At 35.7% G+C, this 24,528-nt stretch overlaps 1 protein-coding gene across 11 annotated transcripts in view; it reads left to right on the forward strand.

Annotated features, from left to right (window-relative positions):
• The window catches only part of RANBP17 (RAN binding protein 17), a 382,268-nt gene that overhangs the window by 18,069 nt on the left and 339,671 nt on the right, over positions 1-24,528 (forward strand). For 8 of the 11 annotated variants that reach the window (XR_011562386.1, XM_070774506.1, XM_070774512.1 and 5 more), the window contains 6 exons: positions 8,525-8,691; positions 13,227-13,292; positions 17,586-17,684; positions 19,007-19,111; positions 19,889-20,054; positions 23,220-23,293. Coding sequence is in view for 10 of the 11 variants with exons in the window: in XM_070774506.1 (XP_070630607.1) it covers positions 8,525-8,691; positions 13,227-13,292; positions 17,586-17,684; positions 19,007-19,111; positions 19,889-20,054; positions 23,220-23,293 (677 nt within the window). In the remaining variant the exon portion in view is untranslated. Of the gene's footprint in view, positions 1-8,524; positions 8,692-13,226; positions 13,293-17,585; positions 17,732-19,006; positions 19,112-19,888; positions 20,055-23,219; positions 23,294-24,528 lie in introns of those variants that run through there. The other 3 variants (XM_070774508.1, XM_070774509.1, XM_019983065.2) reach the window with 2 other exon arrangements.

Consider the following 24,528-nt stretch of genomic DNA (forward strand, 5'->3'; position numbering starts at 1 on the left):
CATTTTTAAAGATGAGTAGTCAAGTCTCCTTTACACATGTGGTGATGAATGATGATGTGTAATACAAAAATGTGTCATCAAAAAAGCATCTGTTTAGTTTGATAATAAATAATAAGAAGTAGCATTTTATTGTCTGTGCCAGGGGCCCCAAAGCCCTGGATTGCAGATCCACACTGATTCTCAACCTGTTAGGAACCCAGTCACACAGCAGGAGGTGAATGGCAGACAGGCAAGCAAAGCTTCACCTGCTGCTCCCCACTTGGATTACTGCCTGAACCATACCTCTCACCACCAGCACACCGTGGAAAAATTGTCTTCCATGAAACTGGTCCCTGGTGACAAAGGATGGGGATCAATCATCTGTACCATATACTAAGATTTGCACTATCTCGTTTTATTTACCAAACTTCTGAGATGTGCACTATTGTTATCCTCATTTTATAAATGAGGAAATTTCATTTGATAGGCTCTATAATGTACCCAAGATCACACAGGTAGAAGAAATAGAGCTGATTCAAACTTACACAGTTTGTGTGGAGTCCATGCTCTTAGCGATTGTCTTAACTTCATATACAACTAGATGATGGGAAAAGCCTACTCTCTATTCTCAGAATACTGTATCAAAATCATGTGGGATGCATATAAAATTGAAAGACGTTTCCTTCTTACTAGGGAAATAATGTGTTTAGGGAGAACAGTGCTTGAAACTTAGTGTAGTTGGAAAATTGATTCTATGATATACCAATATGTTTTTCAAAGGTAAGATATTAAAAAGATTTTAAGTGTGCGTTTGTTTTTTGTGTGGACAAAGCTCTAATAGTTGAGGTATGGGGTTTTTTTTTTTGGTTATCTTTTTCATATTGGAAGTAGACTGTTGACTCATTCTACTCTCTAGCCTCAAGGTTCACATAGTTCATGTTTGTGTAACAGAAAAATTATAGTATTATGTATGATGGTTCTTTTAAGCTCAGTTTTTGAATGATCAAATCCCACGATGATTCATCATTTGTCTTATATGTTTGATATTTCTCTTTAAGTACCTAAGAACAGAGGGGAACTTCTTCAACTTGATAAAGAACATCTACCCAAAAACCTATGGGCTGAAGACTGTCTAGAGAATTTATCCATTCTCTCATGGAGTTGTGTGTTTAAGAAAGCAAAAGAGAAATCTGCAATTTAAAAAATAAGTCAAATGTTATAAACCTGTCATAACGTGATTTTGTTTAACTTTTTACACATACACAAACATATTTTAAGTAGACTTTCTTTTGGAGCACTGTTAGCTTCACAGAAAAATTGAACAAAAAGTACAAAGAATTCCTGTATACCTCTTTGGTCCTGTACCTGTATAGCCTCCCTCAGTATTAGCATCCACCATTATTAGCATCCTGCACCAGAGTGGGTACCTTCGTTACAGCTGCTATAACCTACATTGATACATCATTATCACCCAAATTCCGTAGTTTACATTAGAGTTCATTGTTGGTGTTGTATCGTCTGTGGGGTTGGATAAATATGTAAATGACACATAGCCTCCATTACTGTATTATATATAGTATTTTACTACCCTAAAACACCTGTGTTCCAACTATTCATCTCTCCCTTCCTTCTAACTCCTGGCAACCACTGATTTTATTCTTTCCGTAGTTTTGCCTTTTTAGAATGTCATATAGTTGAAATTATGTGTGTAACCTTTTCAGATTGGCATCTTTTACTTATTAATATGCATTTAAGGTTCTCCATGTTTTCTCATGGCTTAGTAGATCATTTCTTTTTAATACTGACTGACATGTCATTGTCTGAATGCACCATGGATTATCTGCTCACCTACCACAGTTTATCAGTTCACCTGTTGAAGTACACCTTGATTTCTTCCAAGTTTTGGCAATTATGAATAAAACTGCTATAAAGCAGGTTTTTGTGTATATATAAGTTCTCACCTCATTTGGGTAAATACTAAGAAGAGTGCTGGATTGTATGTATGATAAGAGTATGTTTAGATTTATAAGAAATCACCAAACTGCCTTCCAAAGGGGCTGTACCAGTTTTACATTCTTATTAGTGGTGAGAATTCCATGCTCCCACATACTTGCTACATTCGGCGTTTTCAGTGTTGTGGATTTTGACCATTCTTATATGGCTTGCTAATAAAATGTCATGTTGAATGTCTTTTCATATGCTTATTTGTCATCTGTATATTTTCTTTGATGAGGTGTCTAAATCTTTTGCCTATTTTTAAGTCAGGTTGCTTTCTTATTGTTGAGTTTTAAGAGTTCCTTGTGTATTTTTTTTAATTTAATTTTATTTATTTATTTTTTTTGTTTGTTTTTTGTTTTTTATTTTATTTTTAAACTTTACATAATTGTATTAGTTTTGCCAAATATCAAAATGAATCCGCCACAGGTATACCTGTGTTCCCCATCCTGAACCCTCCTCCCTCCTCCCTCCCCATACCCTCCCTCTGGGTTGTCCCAGTGCACCAGCCCCAAACATCCAGTATCGTGCATCGAACCTGGACTGGTGACTCGTTTGATACATGATATTATACATGTTTCAATGCCATTCTCCCAAATCTCCCCACCCTCTCCCTCTCCCACAGAGTCCATAAGACTGATCTATACATCAGTGTCTCTTTTGCTGTCTCGTACAGAGGGTTATTGTTACCATCTTTCTAAATTCCATGTATATGCGTTAGTATACTGTATCGGTGTTTTTCTTTCTTGTAAATAGTCCTTTATCAGGTCTTTTGCAAAGATTTCCCCCCAGTTTGTGGGTTGTCTTCTCATTCCTTTGGTCAGAAGCTTTTAATTTTAATGAAGTCCACATTACCAATTATTTTTTAATGTTATTTGTAAAATGTCATCACTAAACCTAAGGTCACCTATATTTTATTCCTTTTATCTTCTAGGAGTTTGTATAGTTTTGCATTTTATGTTTAGAGTTGTGATCCATTTTTAATTAATTTTTGTGAAAAGTGAAGGTTTTGTGTTTAGATTTTTTTTTTTTTTCGCATGTGGAGGTCCATTTCTGCTACCATTTGTTGAAAAGACTCTCTTTACTCCATTTTATCACCTTTGCTCCTTTGTCAAAGATCAGTTGAATGTATGTGGGTCTATTTCTGGGCTCTCTCTTCTGCTCTATTGATCTATTTGTTCTTTCACAAGTACCACACAGTCTTGATTACTGTAGCTTTATAAAAATAAGTCTTAAAGTTAGGTAGTGTCAGACCTCCATTTGTTTTTCTCCTTTAGTATTGTGTTGGCTCTTCTGGGTCTTTTGCCTCTTATATAAACATTAGAATCAATTTGTCAATATCCAAATTGCTTGGATTTTTATTGGAATTGCAATTGAATCTATAGATCAGTTTGGGAAGAACTGACATCTTGACAGCATTGAGTCTTCCTATTCATGAACATGGGATATTTCTTCATTTATTTAGTTCTTTCATTTTATTCATTAGCTGTGTTTTTTTTCTATAAATGTTCTTTATGAAGTTGAGAAAGTTCCCCCTCTGTTCCTCCTGTTTGCTGAAAGTTTTTTTTTTTGTCATGAATGTCTGTTGGATTTTTTTAAAATCTTTTTTTATATCTATTATGATCATGTGCTATTTCTTCTTTAGCCCATTGATATGATGGATTACATTAATTGATTTTCAGATGTTGAACAATGCTTGCATACCTAGGATACATGCCACTTGGTTGTTATTATAAAACTCTTTTTATGCATTGTTGAATTGCTTTGCCAGTAATTTGTTGAGGATTTTTGTTTCTATATTGATAAGAGATATTTTGCTCAACTATAAGTTTTCTTGTCTTGTTTTTGTCTACTTTTGGTATTAAGGTAATGTTGGCCTTATAGAATGAGTTAGAAGGAATTCCCTCTGCTTCTTTTTGTCCTGGAAGAGATTGTAGAGAATTAGTAGAATTTCTTTCTTAAATATTTGGTAGAATTCATCAGTGAACCCATCCAGGCCTGGTGTTTTCTGTTTTGGAAGGTTATTAATTATTGACTCAGTTTAATAGATATGGGCCTATTCAAATTGTTTCTTTCACTTATATTTTTTAAGTGGATACTTAAAAGTGTACTTATTAAGAATGAGTGTACTCAAAAGAAATTTGGAAAAAAGAGAAAAGTAGAAACCTGTAACACAGTTTCAAGCAACAAATGATGTGTTTCCTTTATGAGTTTCTTGGTTTGACTTAACTACTCCTGCTCCCTCAAGTAGATTGAAATGTTATGACCGGTCTGACATGTGTAGTAGAATAATTGGCATGTCAGTTAAAATGGAAAATGTGAAGGTTGCCTCAAAGTCACATTGCCTTTCTTACATCAGCTCCAAATTTTTCAGTCTTTCATGATATGGTCCCAGACTTCCATTGTTTAACTCTATTGCCTGTTCTCTGTGTTCAGGACACTATTTTCTGCCTTTATCAGTATAATTTACAATATCTTACTATTGCTCATCAATTAAAATACCGTTTCTTCTCAGCTTGGCCACAAAGTCGTTTCTTGAGCTTCACACTGGTGGATCATCCTCATAGTCTTGTGTCTTCGTTGGTATTAGCCTGTTAGGTGTACCAGAGGTATTTTTCCAGAACCATGTTATTTCTGCCTTGGTGCGTTTTCTTAGTTTTCTCTAGCCTGGAATGTTATCCTTTTAATCTTCTTTTCAAATAAAACTATTAGTCCCTCAGTCATGTCTGACTCTTTGTGATCGCTTCCTCAGGGGATCTTCCTGACCCAGGGATTGAACCCAAGTTTCCTGCACTGCAGGCAGATTCTTTACCATCTAAACCACCAGGAAAGCCTCCCCCAAAAATGTTAGTTGCTCATTCGTGTCTGACTCTTTGCGACCCCATAGACTTCTCTGTCAGTGGGTTTCTCCAGGCAATAATACTGGAGTGGGTAACTATTCCCTTCTCCAGGGGATCTTCCCACCCTGGGGATAGAACCTGCCTGGCAGACATGTCCTTTACCATCTGAGCCACCAGGTCAATCCTTAAATAAAAATGTAGCTTAGTTTAATTACCTATATAAATCAATCAGTTCTCCTTCTCTTTCTCCCTCCTTTATTCAATCCCTACCTCCCTCTTTTCTTCCTTGCTAACTTCCCTTCAAACAGCTTTATTGAAGTATAATTTACATATCATAAAGTTGATTTAAGTGTACAATTTTTTATTTTTGGTAAATTTACAGATTTGTGTAAACATTTCCATCATACCCCCAAAATGCCCATACTCATTGACAGTTAGTCCTGCTCCCATACCACCAACCTCTAAGATGTTTTCTGCCTGTATAACGTTCACCTTTTGTGGATATTTCATGTAAATCTTACCATGTGTAGTTTTTTTACATCTGACTTCTTTCACTTAACAAAATGTTTTTGAGGTTCATCCATGTTGTAGTATGTGTTGATATTTCATTTTTAGTTATAGAATAATACTCCCTTGTATAGATATGTGATGTCCTGTTATCGTTTCGCCATTTGATGGACATTTGGGTAGTTTTTGCTTTTTTGACCACAATGAGTAATGCTACCATGAACATTGACACACGTTTTGTGTGTGGACATGTTTTCATTTCTCTTGAATAGATACCTGGGAGTGCAATCGCTGGGTCGTAGGTAGGTTTATTCTTAGCTTTTAAAGAACCTGCACTACTGTGGTTCAAAGTGCCTGTACCATTTCGTGTTTTTACCAGCAGTGTGTGAAGGTTGCAGTTTTCCCACCTCTTCACCTCCTAAATCTTACCTTGATCCTCTCTTCATAGTTTCTTTCTGTGTGTATTCTCTCTCAAAATACTTCTTAAGCTAGCTCTTGAGCTCAAATGTTTGTGTTCACAGTATCTGGAATTGTTCTCTTAAAGCATTTGGAGTTAATATTGAGGTATTTATATTCTCTTCACCTTTTCCCTGAAATAACATGCTAGCCTTTTGGACCAAAGTCCAAAGAGATTCTGAATCTCAAAGTCCAAAGTATCAAGAGATTGAGTCTTTCCCCTTTCTTTTATAATCTTTTTGCGTGTTTTTTAATAGACTTTGTGGCATATTTTTTACTTGACTTCAATTAATCAGTCAAAAATATTTCATATTAAATTTCTATAATGTGTAATATTGAAAGTATCAGCTGAATGATCATAAAGTGTGACTACAAGTTTGGACTTAGTAGAGTTTTTTTTTAATTTATTTATTTATTTTAATTGGAGTCTAATTACTTTACAGTTTTGTGGTGGTTTTGCCATACATTGACGTGAATCAGCCATGGGTGTACATGTCTATATGATTTGGCTGGTATTTGAAAACAACAAACAGAAACTCAAACCAGAACAACCTGGCCTCTATGACAAGTTGTTTCACCTCTTTGACTTTCATATTTTTTGCTAAGAAACAGAATAATAATAGCAATATCTTCACGTTGTTGTGAGAGCTACATAAAGCTTTTTTCAGCTCTTTTAATTTTAACTTGTTTCATAAATGCTAGGTGTTGTTGTTATTATCATATGGGCATTTGACATGCAAAGAGCCTCTAGTGTATAGCTTTCCAACTTTCTATTAACTTTTGTCTGGGAATTTTTCCAGCTGTTTGTTTCATTCTCCCATGTGTATTTCTGAACATTTCATTTTCTTCTTGGTATGACTTTTCCTTATTATCTTCGGCTGCTGCTGATGAGATTGCTGTTGTTTTGCTTGATTGTTATCATTGGCACTTGCTTATTAAACTGGAATACTATTATAAATCATGTATTGGGTTGGCCAAAAAGTTCATTCAGTTAGTTATTCACTATAGTTCTTGGTGATAATGAAAAACGTATCTTTTATTTTTACTTAAAATCAAACAGACTTTTCCAATAATAAGCATAACATGAGAATATGTGAAACATTCAACTAACATAACAGAAATAGAGTCTATTAAATTTTTTTTTTTTTGCCTTGGATAGTAAACGTATTAGCTGGTATCTTTTCTCTAGGTGTTTGGGAGTGGTGCTTGTTGATACCTACCTTAAATGTGAAACTTGGTTTGTCTCCCATTTGGTTTTATTATTTTTGAAATTACCTTGCCAGTGGTTACTGCTACTAACATATGGTTTCCTTATGTCCCTTCCAGGTTAAAATTTTTCAGGATATTAAAAATAAAACTAATAGAAGTAAATAAGTCGATTTTCTTTTATATTCAGATGGCTGTATCATTTTCTCAAGTTTTGTCGTGGAAATAAAAAATTATATGTAATGAAGTTTAAAAGAACCATATTGTTTTAATCCATAGGAGAAACAGTTTAATGCTAGGAAAATCTGTCTTTTAATCTAATTTGTGTAAGTGTGTGATTTTAATGTTAATAAAAATTAAGGTTGAAATGTGCCAGTTGTGAGAAATTTTTTTTCTTATGTCACGATTCTCATCATAATTGTCAAGAACAGCTGTTGAAAGTGTTCTCAAATTTTGGAGTTGTTTCCATTAAAGCTATTTTTAGTTAAATAGTGAAGTATTTACTTTTTCTTCACTCTTTTCCCAAATTGTATGCTGGCCTTTGAGGCCAAAGAAGAAGTGGAATCTTTTCCTTTTATAACATTTTTTTCTTCTGTTTTTCTGTTAGACTTTATGGCCTATTTTTGCCTAAGTTACTCCTCCATCGTAGCTGGAATTTGCTACCCACTGTTAATTATTTTGGTGTATAAACTTTATTCTAGGCTTTATTATTCTGTTCATACATTCTATAACTTACATACTTATTTTATTGCATTGTTTTATATGTACTTTTTCTGTCACTTAAACAGCCAGATAGTGTGTGGTCAGTCTTGCTATAACATGACATACGTATTCCTAAAAGTGACTGCCGTGCAGTGTCATGTAGTAAAAACCACTGAGCTTATTAGAGAAATGGGGTTATAGAAATAAAATTGGAACATTTTGTCAGTGACACATAAAAAAGGATAGAAGTCAAAAGGCATAGTAGAGTTTACACATGTTAAATGACTAAGAAATACTAAATAGTAGAATAAAGATGGGGTTTTATCTTGAAGAAGACTGAAGTTTGTCGAAGTGGGCTTACAAAGGGTTGCAATTTGTGAGTGGTAGAAGGTAGAATCTACAAAGTGGTAGAAGGAAGGTGATCTGATATAGGATGGAAAATTATGAAACCAAGAGGGATGAGTGAATTTGGTAACACACGAGATGAACTGAGAAAGCTAGTAGATACATGCATTTTGAGTATGGCTTGGTTTATTTGACTTGGTTGCAGTCTTCTATATTCATCTAGTGTTTTTTTTTTTCTAAATGAAATTATGCAAAAACAAAAATGACATCTGCATTATACTCATACTGTCTCCTAATATATCAGTTGAATTGGAACAAATTTGCTTTATACAGATAAGCCTTATAGGAAAACTGACTATGTGAGCAAGTACATATCTTGGAGAAAGGAATTAACTTTTTGTCAAAGAATGGGTCATCACTGCCTGTTTTTAGATGATTCATAATATGTTACTGAAAAGTCCAAATGATGAAAGAATATTTTTTTATTTTTACAGGAAACTACATTCTTAATTATGTGGCATCACAACCCAAGCTGGCTCCGTTTGTTATCCAAGCTTTAATTCAAGTCATAGCTAAAATCACTAAATCAGGGTGGTTTGAAGTTCAGAAAGACCGATTTGTCTTCAGAGAAATTATTGCTGATGTGAAGACGTTTCTTCAGGTAAGAAGGCCTTATTACATTATAAGAACAAAAGTAATTTTTGTTTGTTTGTTTGAAAAACTGCTTTTCTTAAAGCTGTATAGTTTGTTTTGTGGCTACTAGAATGATATTAATTATGATTTATTATTTATCCTCTGGAGCCTGTATTTTTTATTGCCAGGAAAAGAGGATCATGTCGTATTAACTTCCAAACCTGAAGAATGCAAATTATGTTTTGTAGTTTCAAAAATACATGTTGTCATTTCTAACTGTGTGAGTCTGTGTATTGCATATATGCACACGTGTATATTTTCATGTATTTTATCTAACTTAATGCTTATTACATCTCTTTGAAGGGAATTACATTTTATAAATGAGAAACTGAGGCTTAGAAAAGTTAGTTAATTTGTATAGGGTTGCATAGTGACCTTGTAAAGCATGGTGATAGTACTTCAGCAGGTTTTCTAACTTAAGACACATTAAAAATTTTTTTATCTTATACCATGTTGAGTCATACTAGTTTCTCAAGAATGTTTTTAACCTAAATGACTGAAATTATAACATACACAAGTTCAGGTATTTGGGCTGGAAAAAAAAAGGGAAGAAAAGCCGTGCTGTGTTGTGCTTAGTGGCTCAGTCGTGTCTGATTCTTTGTGACCCCGTGGACTGTAGCCCACTAGGCTCCTCTGTCCATGGGGATTCTCCAGGCAAGAATACTGGAGTGTGTAGCCTATCCCTTCTGCAGGGGATCTTCCCAACCCAGGAATTGAACCAGGGTTTCCTGCATTGCAGTTGGATTCTTTACCAGCTGAGCTATCAGGGAAGCCCAAATAAAAGCTAGGGAACACTAATTTAAATTGTTCCAGTGATTCCATTTGCCATTCCACACAGTATGTTCCAGAGTTTGATATGGGGAACTTAAATCTGCTCTTTTGTGTTCCTCTGTGCCTCTTAGGATGACCATCATGCCCTGTTTGGTATGATTCAGATACTTAAAGATAGTTTGTTCAGTTTAGTTGCTCAGTTGTGTCCGACTCTGCGACCACGTGGACTGCAGCATGCCAGGCCTCCCTGTCCATCATCAATCTCAGAGTTTACTCAAACTCATGTCCTTTGAGTCAGTGATGCCATCCAACCATATCATCCTCTGTTGTCCCCTTCTCCTCTTGCCTTCAATCTTTCCTAGCATCAGGGCCTTTTCCAATGAGTCAGTTCTTTGCATCAGGTGGCCAAAGTATGGAGTTTCAGCTTCAACATCAGTCCTTCCAATGTATATTCAGGACTGATTTCCTTTAGGATTGACTGGTTGGATCTCCTTGCAGTCCAAGAAACTCTCAAGAGTCTTCTCCAACACCATAGTTCAAAAGCATCAATTCTTCAGCACTCAGCTTGCTTTATAGTCCAACTCTCACATCCATACATACTGGAAAAACCATAGCCTTTTTGTTGGCAAAGTAATGTCTCTGCTTTTTAATGTGCTGTCTAGGTTGGTCATAACTTTTCTTCCAAGGAGTAAGCGTCTTTTAATTTCATGGCTGCAGTCACCATCTGCAGTGATTTTTGGAGCCCAAAAAAATAAAATCTGACACTGTTTCCACTGTTTCCCCATCTATTTGCCATGAAGTGATGGGACCACATGCCATGATCTTCATTTTCTGAAAGTTGAGTTTTAAGCCAACTCTTTCACTGTCCTCTTTCACTTTCATCAAGAGGCTCTTTAGTTCTTCTTTGCTTTCTGCCATAAGGGTGGTGTCATCTGCATATCTGACGTTATTGGGATTTCTCCCAGCAGTCTTAATTCCAGCTTGTACTTCATCCAGCCCAGCATTTCTCATGATGTGCTCTGAATGTAACTTAAATAAGCAGGGTGACAATATACAGCCTTGACGTACTCCTTTCCTGATTTGGAACCAGTCTGTTATTCCATGTCCATTTCTAACTGTTGCTTCCTGACGTGCATACAGGTTTCTTAAGAGGCAGGTCAGGTGGTCTGGTATTCCCATCTCTTTAAGAATTTCCCAGTGTTTGTTGTGATTTAAAGATAACATACTTTTAAATATGTGGGTTTCCTAGGTGGCACTAGTGATAAAGATCCTGCCTGCCAATTCAGGAGACATAAGAGACATGGGTTTGATCCCTGGGTCAGTAAAATTGCCTGGAGAAGGACATGGCGACCCACTCCATTATTCTGGCCTGGAGAATCCCATGGACAGAGGTGCCTGATGGGGTACAGTCCATAAGGTTGCAAAGAGTCAGACATGGCTGAGGTAACCTAGCACACACACACTTTTTCATGTAAATTTTATCCCTGATCGCAAGAAAAGTACTTTAGCTGGTGTTACTGAAGAAGTGGTCTGTTATAAATCTCAAGGAAAAACTGGCAGTTTGGATTGAGAGATGTTTGGTGTTGGCTTATTGGCAATTAGAGGCAATTTGGACTTTCCGAGATGTTATTGCTTATACAGTAACTGTCAAATTTAGTCACTATGTAAGGTGTAATTCCATCGTACATTGTAATACTAGAAACCCCAGAATATCAAACTCTAGACTGTACTGCTTCTCTTTTATTCATGTTGTTGAAGTCCTGGTTAACAAATATTTGATTATCTAAAACATCAGTGGAGTAAGTGTATTTTTAGCCCTGAGGAGATCTGCTCTAGGACAGAGGAATAGTTTATTCAGTAACACATGTGTTTCTCACTTCATAGTTGTACATATAATTTTGACTAATGCAGTAGCACCCCTCTCTTGTCATTTACTAAGATTGTACACAGTTCTTCAGCAGTCATTAGTGTAAACAAGAATAGACTTTACATTTCTTTTAAAATAAAGAATGAACTGAATGAAATTAAATCATTCTTGTTGGCTAGCAATTTTTAAGCTCCCTTTTCAGTGGCTGGTAAGTTGAGCTTATTGCATTGGGCTTTAGTGTGCTTTTATCAGTTTTGGAAGGCCAGAAGAAACAGAAAATGTTTTATCTTCAAAGTTTATTATAGTATCACCAAAAAAACACTTGCTTTCTGGGTATTATGACCTCACTTAACCTGGAGTCATGAGAAAGACAATTGACTTAATGTTTTGATACTCCAAAATGATACCCCATGGTTCCTTTGGGTATTAACAGCTTCTTTGAATTTTGTACTAAAAATTATTTTAGGTTTGTGAAATTTTTAATGGCCTGAAATTTTGTACGTCTTTTTTCTCTGTTGTAACCTTCTTGCTGCCATACTTTTAACATTTCCGTCCCTCCGTTCTACGTGTGTATCCAGGAGATAATACTGTCGTCTAGGACAGTGCTATTCAGATTGCTGGTCCACAGTGAGATAAGGAGTTTATGTCAGAATAAATATGTCAGTAAATCAACATGGTCCTTACCTCATTGAGAGAGACTTGCTATGAAAAAAGTGCCAGCTGAACTACACAGTGTACTTAGTGACTATCTGTTTTATATTCTGGTGCAAATTCTTTTGTCATGAACCAGTATCAAACCATTCTCAGATCAGAATCTAGTTTGCAGACTACCGGTAGATTCATGGGCCAACAGTTGTAACCAACTGTTGGGAATGACACTTTAAGGAGCAGTGGCCTGGTTTACAAAGGAGATGGATGCTTCTGTAGTGAGATCTGTAGTTGAGTTCATAGAGTTAAGATTGTCCTAAAGGGCCATAAAGAATTAATGCAAAAATTAAAGATGTTTCCTTTATTTTCTTATTCTGAGATAATTTGAATTTAATTATACCTACCCAGTGTTAGTGAAATTCTGTAATAGAAGGAATGACCAGCTATAAAATTAAGACTTGAAAAGGATCTGTATTGCTTTTTAAAATTATTACACAGTAATTGGATGTTACATTGTTATTCTCATACTCCAGTATGATTTTGCAGTTGGGTAATTTGTTAGTAATATCCATATAAAATCTGAATTTTGATTTGAAGGAAGTTATTGAAATTAAATTGGAAACTGATTATATTAAAACATCATACTATATTGAAAGTCATGTATTTATTTACTGAGTGCATTGGACAGTTCACATGCCTTCATTATAGATCCGTATGTAAATGAATACATGTACACTATTAAATAAAATTAAAAGGGCCTAAGTGACCTTACCTGATATTAGGTCAAGGGATTTAAATTAATTTCTAAGCTATTTATTAATTATTTATTGAATGCATCTATCTCAGTAACCTTCAAGCAAATTTATAGAGCTAAAAATGGTTTTTTGTTCCTTATTTGTAGTCTTAGGAAAATGAAACTCTTGTATTAATATTTTGAGGTTTAGTTTATTGTAAGTCACGCATGCTGAAGATATTTTATAGAATGTATGCAATTCTAAGTTTTTTCCCACTCAACTATATATCTACATGTATCCTTCAAAGAATGAACATGAAATTATTTTTATCTGTGGACCTCATATTGATTTTTCTATATATTTTAATAAATAAGAAAATGTGATGTTTCATAATTTAATTACTTGTAAATATTAACTGGTTTATGCATTAAGAACCAATCATGTGTCTCCATTTAGGCTAAACTTGTTTTTTTTTTTCCAAAGGGTGCTATGGAACACTGCATAATAGGAGTTATAATCCTTTCAGAATTGACTCAGGAAATGAACCTGGTAAGCCTTTCCATCTAATGGTGACATGAAGTTTGCTAAGTAATGCTGTTTCTTTGATGTAAAACTTTGTATTGTATAAAACTCTGAATAAGCAAGTCTTTTTTTTGGGGGGGTGTATTTTCTTTTTGGGATAATTAAGTGTTGGAACACTTTTATTGTTATTGAAAATAATAACAACAAGTAAAGTACTACAAAGAACAGGAAATTAGACATGGTCCTCTATGGCAGTTGGATAATTGTTCTTTTATATTCCATGTATATAGTAATATATTAATCATACAAATAAATTGTATGCAAAAGTGAAACAAGCCTTTATTCCCTTACAAATAAAAGACAAGCAGTTTGGTGAATTGATTTCTCAATAATGGATACACAGCTGCTGCTGCTGCTGCTAAGTCGCTTCGGTCGTGTCCGACTCTGTGCAACCCCATAGACAGCAGCCCACCAGGCTCCCCGTCTTTGGGATTTTCCAGGCAAGAACACTGGAGTGGGTTGCCTTTTCCTTCTCCAATGCACGAAAGTGAAAAGTGAAAGTGAAGTTGCTCAGTCGTGTCTGACTCTTTGTGACCCCGTGGACTGCAGCCCACCAGGCTCCTCCATCCATGGGATTTTCCAGGCAAGAGTACTGGAGTGGGGTGCCATTGCCTTCTCCAGGATACACAGCAGGACTCATCAAAAAACAGGCTACTTGGCACTCACTTACTAGCTTCAGTTTTCACCCTGTAAAAGCAGAATTTGCAGAAGCTACACTTCCCCCACCAGTGCCTTTATGAGCTCAGCAGTTGAGCACATCCTCACCTGTTTTTGTTTGCTTTTGTATTTAACATGGTTCCAAACAGAACAAAAGGAGGAGATGAGTTTTATATGGAATAATGTTATAATAGAGGGAAATGTAGTGTTTATATTTAAGAATTTATATAAGTGTTTATATTTAAGAAGTACAGCTGGCATACATTATGTTAGTTTCAGGTGTAAAATATAGTGATTTGATGTATGTGTGTGTGTATATATATATATATATATATATATATATATATATGAATTGCTGATCACCACTTAAGTCTGGTAAGCATCTGTTGCCATACAAAGCTATTAAAATATTATTGACTATTCCTCATGCTGTACATTATATCCCTGAGACTTATTTAATTACTCGAAGTTTGTACCTCTTAATCCTCTTTACCTATTTATCCAACTCCCATACCCCATCTCTGGCAACCACCACTTTGTTCTCTGTGTCTATGAGTCTTTCTGCTTTGTTTTCTAAATTCCCCATGTAAGTGGAATCATAGAATATTTGTCTTTCTCTGTCTGACTTATTTCACTTAGCATAATACCCTCTAGGTCTACCCATGTTACTGCATACAACATGATTTCATTCTTTTTAAATGGCTGGGTAATATTCCACTGTGATGTATATATGCCACATACTATTTATTCATTGATCTATTAATAAACACTTCCATATCTTGGCTATTGTAACTCATGTTTTCTTTGGATAAATACCCAGAAGTGGAATTGCTGGATCATATGGTAGTTCTATTTTTAATTTTTTGAGGACCCTCCGTATTGTTTTCCATAGTGGCCGTGTTAGTTAACATTCCCACCAATAAGACAAGGGTTCCCCTTTTTTCACATCCTTGCCAACACTTGTTATCTGTTGTCTATGTAATAATAGCCATTCTGAGAAATGTGAGGTGATATCTCATTGTGGTTTTGACTTGCATTTCCCTGAAGATTAGTGATGTTGAACATCTTCTCATATGTCTGTTGGCCATCTGTATGTCTTCCTTGGAAAAATATCTTTTCATGTACTCAGCCTATTTTTTATTCAGATTGTTTTTTGGTACTGAAGGTAGGGAAGTTTTTAGCAATTATGGCTTCAAGTGTGTTATGTGCTCTTTTCTTTCTGTCTTCTCCATCTGGGGCCCCTATAATAATGCAAATGTTAATATAGTTGTGGTTGTCTTAGAGGTCCCTTAAACTATTTCATTTTTTAAAAAATTCTTTTTTCTTTTAACTCTTCCACTTGGGTTGTTTCCACTACTCTGACTTCCAGATTGCTCATCCATTCTTTTGCTTCCTCTAATCTGCTGTTGATTCACTCTAGTGTATTTTTCATTTCAGATATGGTATTCTTCAGTTCTGATTGGTTGTTTTTTTTATATTTTCTGTTTCTTTGTTGAAGCTCTCACTGAGTTCATCCATTTGTCTCCTAATTTTGGTGAGCATCTTTTTGACTGTTACTTTGAACTCTTTATCTGCTAAGTGCTTATCTCCATTTTGTTTAGTTCCTTTTCTGGGGTTTTGTCTGATTCTTTCATTTGGAAGGTAATCCCTCATCTTCTCATTCTGTCTGTGTTTGTTTCTATGTAGTAGATATATCAGCTACATCTCCTGGTTTTGAAACATTGGTCTTAGATAAAAGGTGTTTTGTGGGGCCCTCTGGCACAGTCTCTCCCTGGTCACTGGAGTCAGTTGCTCTGGGCGCTCTATCTCCCCTGTATGGGCTGCATGTGCCCTCCTCTTGTGGCTGAGCCGGGATTGCCGTGGGGGTGCTGGCTTTGGGGCTGGTCCTGACCCAGCTGGCTGAGAGGGCTGGCTTTGAGTGCTGTAGGTAGGCTGATGTGCTGATACTGTGGTTTTCTCATTGTTTCCTCTCAGGGAGCATGTGATCTGATTTACATTTGGTCACTTGACTAAGATAGCCTCTACCAGGCTTCTTCAATTGTAAATTTATTCTTTTCTCCTTTGTAAGTAATAAATATTATGTGGGGAGGTACCTTATACTCTGAAAATACCTTATTAATACCTCATTAAATTTTTAATTTATTCATTTGTTATTTCTATCAGCACAGATTCCTGGTTTCCAACTTTGTTTAATGTGTTATAGTTTGTTAGTAACATTATATTTTGACGTCCAAATATTCCCAAATTTGGCTGTTAGAAGCCCTTTCAAACTGGCATCTCTGTTCATTTGACCTTTACTCACCATCCTTTAGGAAAAGGCAATGGCACCCCATTCCAGCACTCTTGCCTGGAAAATCCCATGGACGGAGGAGCCTGGTAGGCTGCAGTCCATGGGGTCGCTAAGAGTCAGACACGACTGAGCGACTTCACTTTTACTTTTCACTTTCATGCATTGGAGAAGGAAATGGCAACCCACTCCAGTGTTCTTGCCTGGAGAATCCCAGGGATGGCAGAGCCTGGTGGGCTGCCGTCTATGAGGTCTCACAGAGTCGGACACAACTGAAGCAACTTAGCAGCAGCAGCAGCACCGTCCTTTGGACATTTCCTTACTTCCTGTTACACGGTGTTCCAGGCTTATCTTGTGTAGAACCAAGTACATACCTTTTCAGAAGAAGCTTCAAGTTCTGAAGTGCAATTGGGTTTTCTGATAAAAAATACATGGCTTCTGCAGAGACATTTTACTCAGCCTAGTTTTAGAGCATTAACAATTTTAACTATCATTTCTTAAGTACTTCTGAACCAGGCAATAGGGAGATCTACAATCCATAATGAAGATAAAATATTATAGTTGTCAAATGTCAGCCAGGTAAATTCATGCAGGATCAGTAACATGTGTCTTTTAAGAAAAAGATCTAAACTTGAGACTTCCAAAAAATTTAGAATTTTATGTTGTCTTGCTTTTTTAACAGCTAAGACTACTTATTTCACTTAATTCTCAAAACTAACCTATATTCACATATGAGAAAATTAAAGTTTATAGGCACACCATATCTGTAAATGGGCTTCCCGGTGGCTCAGTGGTAAAGAACCTGCCTGCAATGCATGAGATGCAGGAGACCCAGGTTCAATCCCTGGGTTGGGAAGAGCCCCTGGAGGAGGATGTGGCAACCCACTCCAGTATTCTTGAAACATAGTTATACAGTAGAAAATGGATACATAATCCCTCTTCTCAAAAACATTGAACATCTATAAATGAGTAAGCCACGTAGAATGTATTTGTTGTTGTTGCTATAGTCGTTGTAGCTGCTAAGTCATGTGCCTAGAAGGTAACTCTGAAATAAGACCTGGATTTGTAGTTTAGCTCTGTTGCCTACTACTTTGTTCAGTGTGTTTAAACTTATGTATCATTATCTGTAAAGTGAGAATGACACTTTCTGAAGGTCACACTATGATTAGTTAGGTAAATTACTAGCACAAGTCCTAGTATGTACAAGTGCTCAGTAAACCCAGGGTTCTTCCCTCTGTATTATAGATGTGCATGCTGTGCTAAGTCGCTTCAAGTCATGCTTGACTCTTCGCAACTTATTGACTGTTGTCCTCCAGGATCCTCTGTCCATGGGATTCTCCAGGCAAGAATACTGGAGTGGGGCTCTTCCCGACCCAGGGATCGAACCTGAATCTCCTGTGTCTCCTGCATTGCAGGTGGATTCTTGACCACTGGGCCACTGGGAAGCCCATTTACAGATATGGTGTGCCTATGAACTTTAATTTTCTCATATGTGAATATAAGTTAGTTTTGAGGATTTAGTGAAATAATATGTGAAGGGTACATAAGTTGAGATTGTAATAATGGTATATGTTATTACTAATTTGTATTGAGAAATTTTTTTATATATTGAGGGAAACTGAAGAAACATACCTATTAAAAGACAGATGGACGTTTGATTTTAAAAAAGGGAGAAATGCTGCAAATGCTAATTTAAATATTGCATAATGGATAGAGATCCCAGTAACTGCTTTCTGTAGTCACTTTGGACTTCTGTTATGTTTCATGTTCCTGTGAGTAAGTGTGGCATCTAAGTATAGTATGATGGAGCTTAGGAAGTATCAGATAATCAATTATGATCCCACTGCTTTTTTCAAATATAAACATCAGTAAGGAAAATGGTTTATTTTCATTTTTCAGATAGCAAAAGGAACGCTATAGCAACTGTTGCCTGTGGTATTAACAAATCATTAGAGTATCAGACTTCAGTTTTATTTGCTGTTTCCTGGTGATAAATGGAAATATTAATGGTATTAATATCATACTTTTTGCCATATTATATTTTAGATTAGAGGCTCAACAACTATTCTTGGTAAAGTTATTCTTAAAAATTACTTATTATTAACTAGTAAAATATTCAGAAGGAATATATTGTGGCTTATGTAATAAATCAAATTTCTGATTATTTATAATTTATGCCTTGGAATTTTTTTAAAGAATATCAAAATATATGAATCAGTGACATACGCATCTGGTATATATAGGAATATCACTTTCATATGCAAGAATTTCCTGTAGCTGATTCAGTTTACTGATTCACAGAAGATAAAATTTTAAGATTATCTTAGAAATTTTTCTTTTTATAGATGGAGTCTGAGGACCAGGGAGGTTGTTTCTTCCCCAATGCAAAATATGCATGTCTCAGGAGTTGATAGTATCTATCTATTATTTTATAATGTGTGTTTATAATGCCTCTGAAATATTATTTATTCTTGTTTTTAATTTTAGGATCAGTATAGTTTGCAGAAAAAGCACTGAACTAAAACAATCCAGAAACATGGGATGCTAATTGTGGCTCTGCCATTATTAGCTCTTTGAGTAACCTTGAACAAATAACTTACCCTAGCAGATTTTTAAAGCTCTTCTAGCCCTATACTTTATGATTATTTGATCATTGATGTCACTCTTTCTTACATAGTGAACTTTTTCTTTGCTGTTTGGTAAGTCTGGTTAAATAAATTCATCTTGAACTTTTTAGGTTGATTATTCTAGACCTTCAGCAAAACACAGGAAAATAGCTACCTCATTTCGTGATACTTCTCTCAAGGACATTTTAGTGCTAGCATGCTCTCTTCTAAAAGAGGTAAGTTAATAATTGAGCACCCTGTTTCAGAAGAATTTCAGATGAATTCCCTGGTACCCCATTCTGCCTTTTGAGGAGTTATTATGGATACTTTTAAGTACAGTTGTTCAGTTGCTAAGTTGTGTCTGACTCTGCAACCCCATGAAGAGTAGGTATGCACAAATCTAAACAGTTCCAAAAAATTCACTTTTATTTAATAGGGATATAATAAAGTAGGATCCAAAGGTAGTTTGATAACTTGTCTTTGGGTAGTAGTTTCTTTGTTTTCTTACTGTACATTGTTGCAGAAACTAATTGAGACTTTTGAGAGGGGTCGGGATTATTCCCCAGAAGCTTACGACTGTCCCTCCATATTCAAACAGCCTCTGAGAACCTTTGTTAGCTGAATGTGTATCGTTTATTCATGAAGTCCCCCCACTTTTTCTTGAAGAATATTGTATTTTCAGTTTGTTCCAATTGCTCCTTTAAGCTAATGAATCCTGTACATTTATACATTTGTGCTGAATAAAGTATTTGTCCTAAAGTTGCTTCTCACACCTGTAAAAGGTGACCTCCATTTTGCATTTAAATAATGAAAGGTTGTTATCCCCATTTTACAATATTAAGTTTGAGAATAGTCTATTACCGCAACATCCCTTTGCAATTTCTTTTCTTTTTTATTTCTTTCTTTTTTTAAACTAATTTTAATTTGGCACTGAAGTTATTTAAATTAGATTGAGTAAAAATTTTTAATTGATATATTTCATAATATTTTATTTGACTTTGAACCTTTTTCAGATATTGGCCAAGCCTTTAAACCTTCAGGATCAGGATCAACAAAATCTAGTAATGCAAGTCTTGAAACTGGTCCTCAACTGCCTTAACTTTGACTTCATTGGCAGTTCAGCAGATGAATCTGCCGATGATCTTTGCACAGTACAGATTCCAACGACTTGGAGAGCAAGTAAGAAGAAAGTTTAGTATAAGGAATGGTCAACATAAAAGACATAGGATTAAGCAATATTGTTGCATTATGTGCAATTATCTGTTTTTTACTTGGCAATCAAAAAGTTTAAAAAATTGTAACCCAAAGTAGCTGCTGATACCCAGTGTTGAAATCTGTTTTCCTCAATTTAATTCATAGTTACCTCATATTTTGATTTTGGAAAAAAGAGAAGACAGCTCTATTGTTGGAGGAAAATAAGTTTAGGTAGGGAAATGAAGAGTTCTGTTTTCAAATTTTCAGATAAACAGAGTAGGAGAGGGTATAACACTTGGCAAGAGATATCATCATTTTTTCAAAGTTATGAAGAGAGTGAATTAGAGTAGCTAACTTAGCAAAGCAGAATTGCAATTTACTTTTTTACAGAGAGGGATACCAAAAAGGAGCAAACGCATATGCTCTTACTCATCCTGGAAAGATGGTGACAGTAGGGTTTTCCTGTTGAAGTCAGATCGGGGAGTGGGGCTGATAGGCTTGGTGAAGAGCCTGTGTTCTGCACAGACACCCCCGGGGCCTTCTGTACCATCTGTGCTGCTCTGTGACTGCCCTTTTCCCTTCTCTAAGTGCACTTCCCTCTCAGTTCCCAAGACCAGAGCTTTTTTTCCTTGAGAAATTAAACTGGAGAGGTTTCATATTCCAGGGTATCAGATACAGTAGAGAAGGACCATACATTTGGTAAAAACTTCTAATATGGAAATCAGAGACTAAAACAATTAAAAGGAACTTAGTATCTTGATAGTGGTGATGAATGCATGAACCAACATATGTTGTAAAAATTGCGCAGACTAAATACACAGATACCAACACACACAAACACCCACACAAATACATGTAATATTGGGAAAGCCAAATAAGATTGGTGGATTTTATCAATGTGCTTTCTTGATTGTAATATTGTGCTTTAGTTTTGTAGCAACTTACCATTTGGGGAAACTGGGTGAATAAAACATAAGATCTCTCTGTATTATTTCTTGCAATTGCATATGAATCTAATTATCTCAAGAAACATTTTTAAAGGGGAGAGTTAGTAGAAACAAAGTGAAGAGTAGAAATAAATTTCCAAAAGGGTTAATTAATATCCTCAGAGAGATTAAGAAAAAGTAATGCATTCCTGAAACATGAATAGAATGTTGTTTCAAAAACAGAAGTTCAGAGACTGTTCCAAATGTAAAAGTTGCCAAAATAAAACATTCAGTAGAGGAGTTGGAAGATAAAGTTAAAGAAATATCCTAGAAAGTAGAATGAAAAAAAGCAGGAAGAGATTTATAGGAGGAAAAAAATATAAGAATATTAGAGTATGAAACTAGGAGGCTTGGCATTTATTAGGAGTTCAGGAAAGGACAGGAAAAGCAGAAGGAAATTTGCAAACAATACCAAAATTTCTCAGCACTGAGACACATAAATATTCAGATTGGAAGATCCAATAAGTACCCAGTTACATCATTTCATAATGAATGAGAAAAATATATACTAAACTTCATAATCATGACATTTCAGAATAAAAGTGATAAAGATCCTAAAATCTACCAGAAACAAAGTCACCTATAATGGACTGGGATCAAGAATAGTATTAGACTTCTCAACAGTAGCACTGGAAGCAAGAGGGCAATGGAGTAATAATATCCCCAGATTTCTGAGGGAAAATAATTTTCAAACTAGACTGAAATTATCAAGTATAAGAGAATAAAAATATTTTCAGACATGTAAATTATTCTGAAATTTATCCTTTATGTGCCTGCTCTTAGGAATCTACTTGATACACAGGCCAAGAAAATAGAGGATATGGGGTTTTGGAAAGCTTTAACACAAGAAAACAGTCAGCAGACATAAGATAATTATGTAACACATTTGGGAACAGTCATTCTAAGTTGAAGAAGGCTCTGGGAGGAAGGGTGGGAAAATGGAAATGAAAGTTTTTTAATGTTATTGACTATGTGGAAAATAGCATGAAGAACATTTTACACATCTGTCAGAGCATTTGGAAAGAATTAGTGACAGATATCTGTCTATACAACTAAGTACAAAAAAGATGGTATGATTAAATCCAGGGAGTGTTAGAAATGTGATATAATCATAGTTTACTTGGCTCAGCTGTTAGAATTATTTACATAGTCATAATAAATGCATAGAATTGACTTAATCTCAAATTGTTATAATAGTAGATGTATTTTTGAGAGAAGATGGTTTGTAGGAAGAGTGGTGGGAGTAGAGGGGTGGGTGATTAGACATACACTGTAACAAGTTCATTTGATATCTAAAAACAGTCAAATAAAAACATGTAGTACATACAGCCGGAGAAGACAATGGCAACGCACTCCAGTACTCTTGCCTGGAAAGTCCTATGGACGGAGGAGCCTGGTGGGCTGCAGTCCACGGGGTCAGGAAGAGTCGGACATGACTGAAGCGACTTAGCAGCAGCAGCAGTACATACAGCATGTCATTTGGAAACATATTTAAATATAGCTGCTGCTGCTGCTAAGTCGCTTCAGTCGTGTTTGACTCTGTGCAACCCCATAGATGCCAGCCCACCAGGCTCCCCCGTCCCTGGGATTCTCCAGGCAAGAACACTGGAGTGGGTTGCCATTTCCTTCTCCAATGCATGAAAGTGAAAGTGAAGTCGCTCAGTCCTGTCTGACTCTTAGCGACCCCATGAACTGCAGCCTACTAGGCTCCTCCATCCATGGGATTTTCCAGGCAGGAGTACTGGAGTGGAGTGCCATTGCCTTCTCCGTAAATATAGCTAAGAGTTGAAAAGTAGTCAGAATGGAGTAGGGGACTGCTCTTTTTTACTGTGTACTTTTTAGTACTGTTTACTTTTTGATATTGTTTGAATTTTTAAATGTTTATGTTATTTTAATATAAATGAAAACAGTGAGAAGGTTCTCTCAGTGAGAACTGTAAATGCTACATAGAAATAAGGAGCATCTGATCTAATTCTATCTTCATATTATTTCCATCTTTCAAAGGGAAATAGCTAGAAATTTAAAAGGAATTAGCCTAACTAGAAATAAAGATTGGCTACATGCTGAGGTCTTAGAGTTCTTGGTTTGTATGATAATGTCTTACTGTGCTAAATATCACTGAATGAAAAGTAATGGTGTTAGATTTTTTTTTTTTTTTTTTCAGTTTTCCTGGAACCAGAAACATTGGATCTTTTCTTTAATTTGTATCATTCACTTCCACCACTCCTATCTCAGTTAGTAAGTAAAACTCATTCATTATTTCATTTAAAAGTACCTGTGATATTTATCTCAGGGTGGTACATATTTACTTTATTTATATTCTTGATTGAGTTTACCTCTCATAAGAAATTCTTAACACCATCTATCTGGGATATGTATTGCTTAACCTATTTGTCAATTTCTACTTATAGTCCATAGTTCCTGCCATTTCACTGGTGAGCCCAAAACCCATAACTGGTGATTTAGTTCATGCCCATAGCCAAGACAACCTATCAACCTCTAAAGATCTTTTTTCCTACTCAGTCCCCAGCTCTTCTTCTGGTACTCAGTCCAGCAGTTTGCCACACCACCTGGTTCCTTCCCTTCTCTTAACCTCTCTCCAGCTCTTTCTTCACTGCGTGGCTCCATGTCAGGCTTGCCATGCAGCCCCCATCAGATGTCTCCAAATGAGAAACCAGGGGGATCTGCTCACTTGGTTTTATGTTCATCACTCCAGTTGTTCATTTTCTTTTTTGAATCAAGTTCTATTGTATGGTAAAAAATTCAGACTCTTTGGTTACATAGAAATTTGAGATTCTGGATTCCATCTTTGTGGAATCTAAAAAAGAGACCAGGCAAGATTGAAAAAAAAAGAAAAAGTTGTCACTTTAATATCTAAGCTTGTAGAAGTAAAATTGGAGGATTCTTATATTGTCATTTCCTGAAAAAAAAAAAAAGTTTGATTTAAATATGAGCGGTATGTTTGTTTAGATATGTCATTGCCTAGAAGGGAGGAATAGGTTGACAAAAACACTGCCCCCTCTCCTTAAAAACATGCTTGCTCTTGAAACGAGGGTTTTATTAAGGGGATGGTTTTTAAACTGGTTTTCACAGGAAACTCATGTTTCTAGATGGTACCATAGAACTTCAGCCTTCTGTAGCTTAAAAAAACCATGGTTTCATGCTATGTTTACAGTTATGTTTAGGGATAAAACAAACAAGCTACTGGTGCTTAAAAAGTAGAATGGAAAACTGCTTTAAGAGAGTGTTGCTAACATTTACTGTGCATGCCCTATCATACGATTCTTACCTCACTTCATTCTCACAGTGGCCCTGCAAGGTGAGTATTGTTATCCTCACTATGTAAACAAGTCAACAGACCCAGAATGGCCTAAGTGACTTTCTAGATTTTAGAGCTGAGGTTCAAACTCAGTGGTTTTGGCCCCAAACCTCTACATATTTTTAACTGTATTAGTCGTTCCTAATTCTACACA

This window comes from Bos indicus, chromosome 20 (genome assembly GCF_029378745.1).
Source record: "Bos indicus isolate NIAB-ARS_2022 breed Sahiwal x Tharparkar chromosome 20, NIAB-ARS_B.indTharparkar_mat_pri_1.0, whole genome shotgun sequence".
NCBI classification, from domain to species: Eukaryota; Metazoa; Chordata; class Mammalia; order Artiodactyla; family Bovidae; genus Bos; species Bos indicus.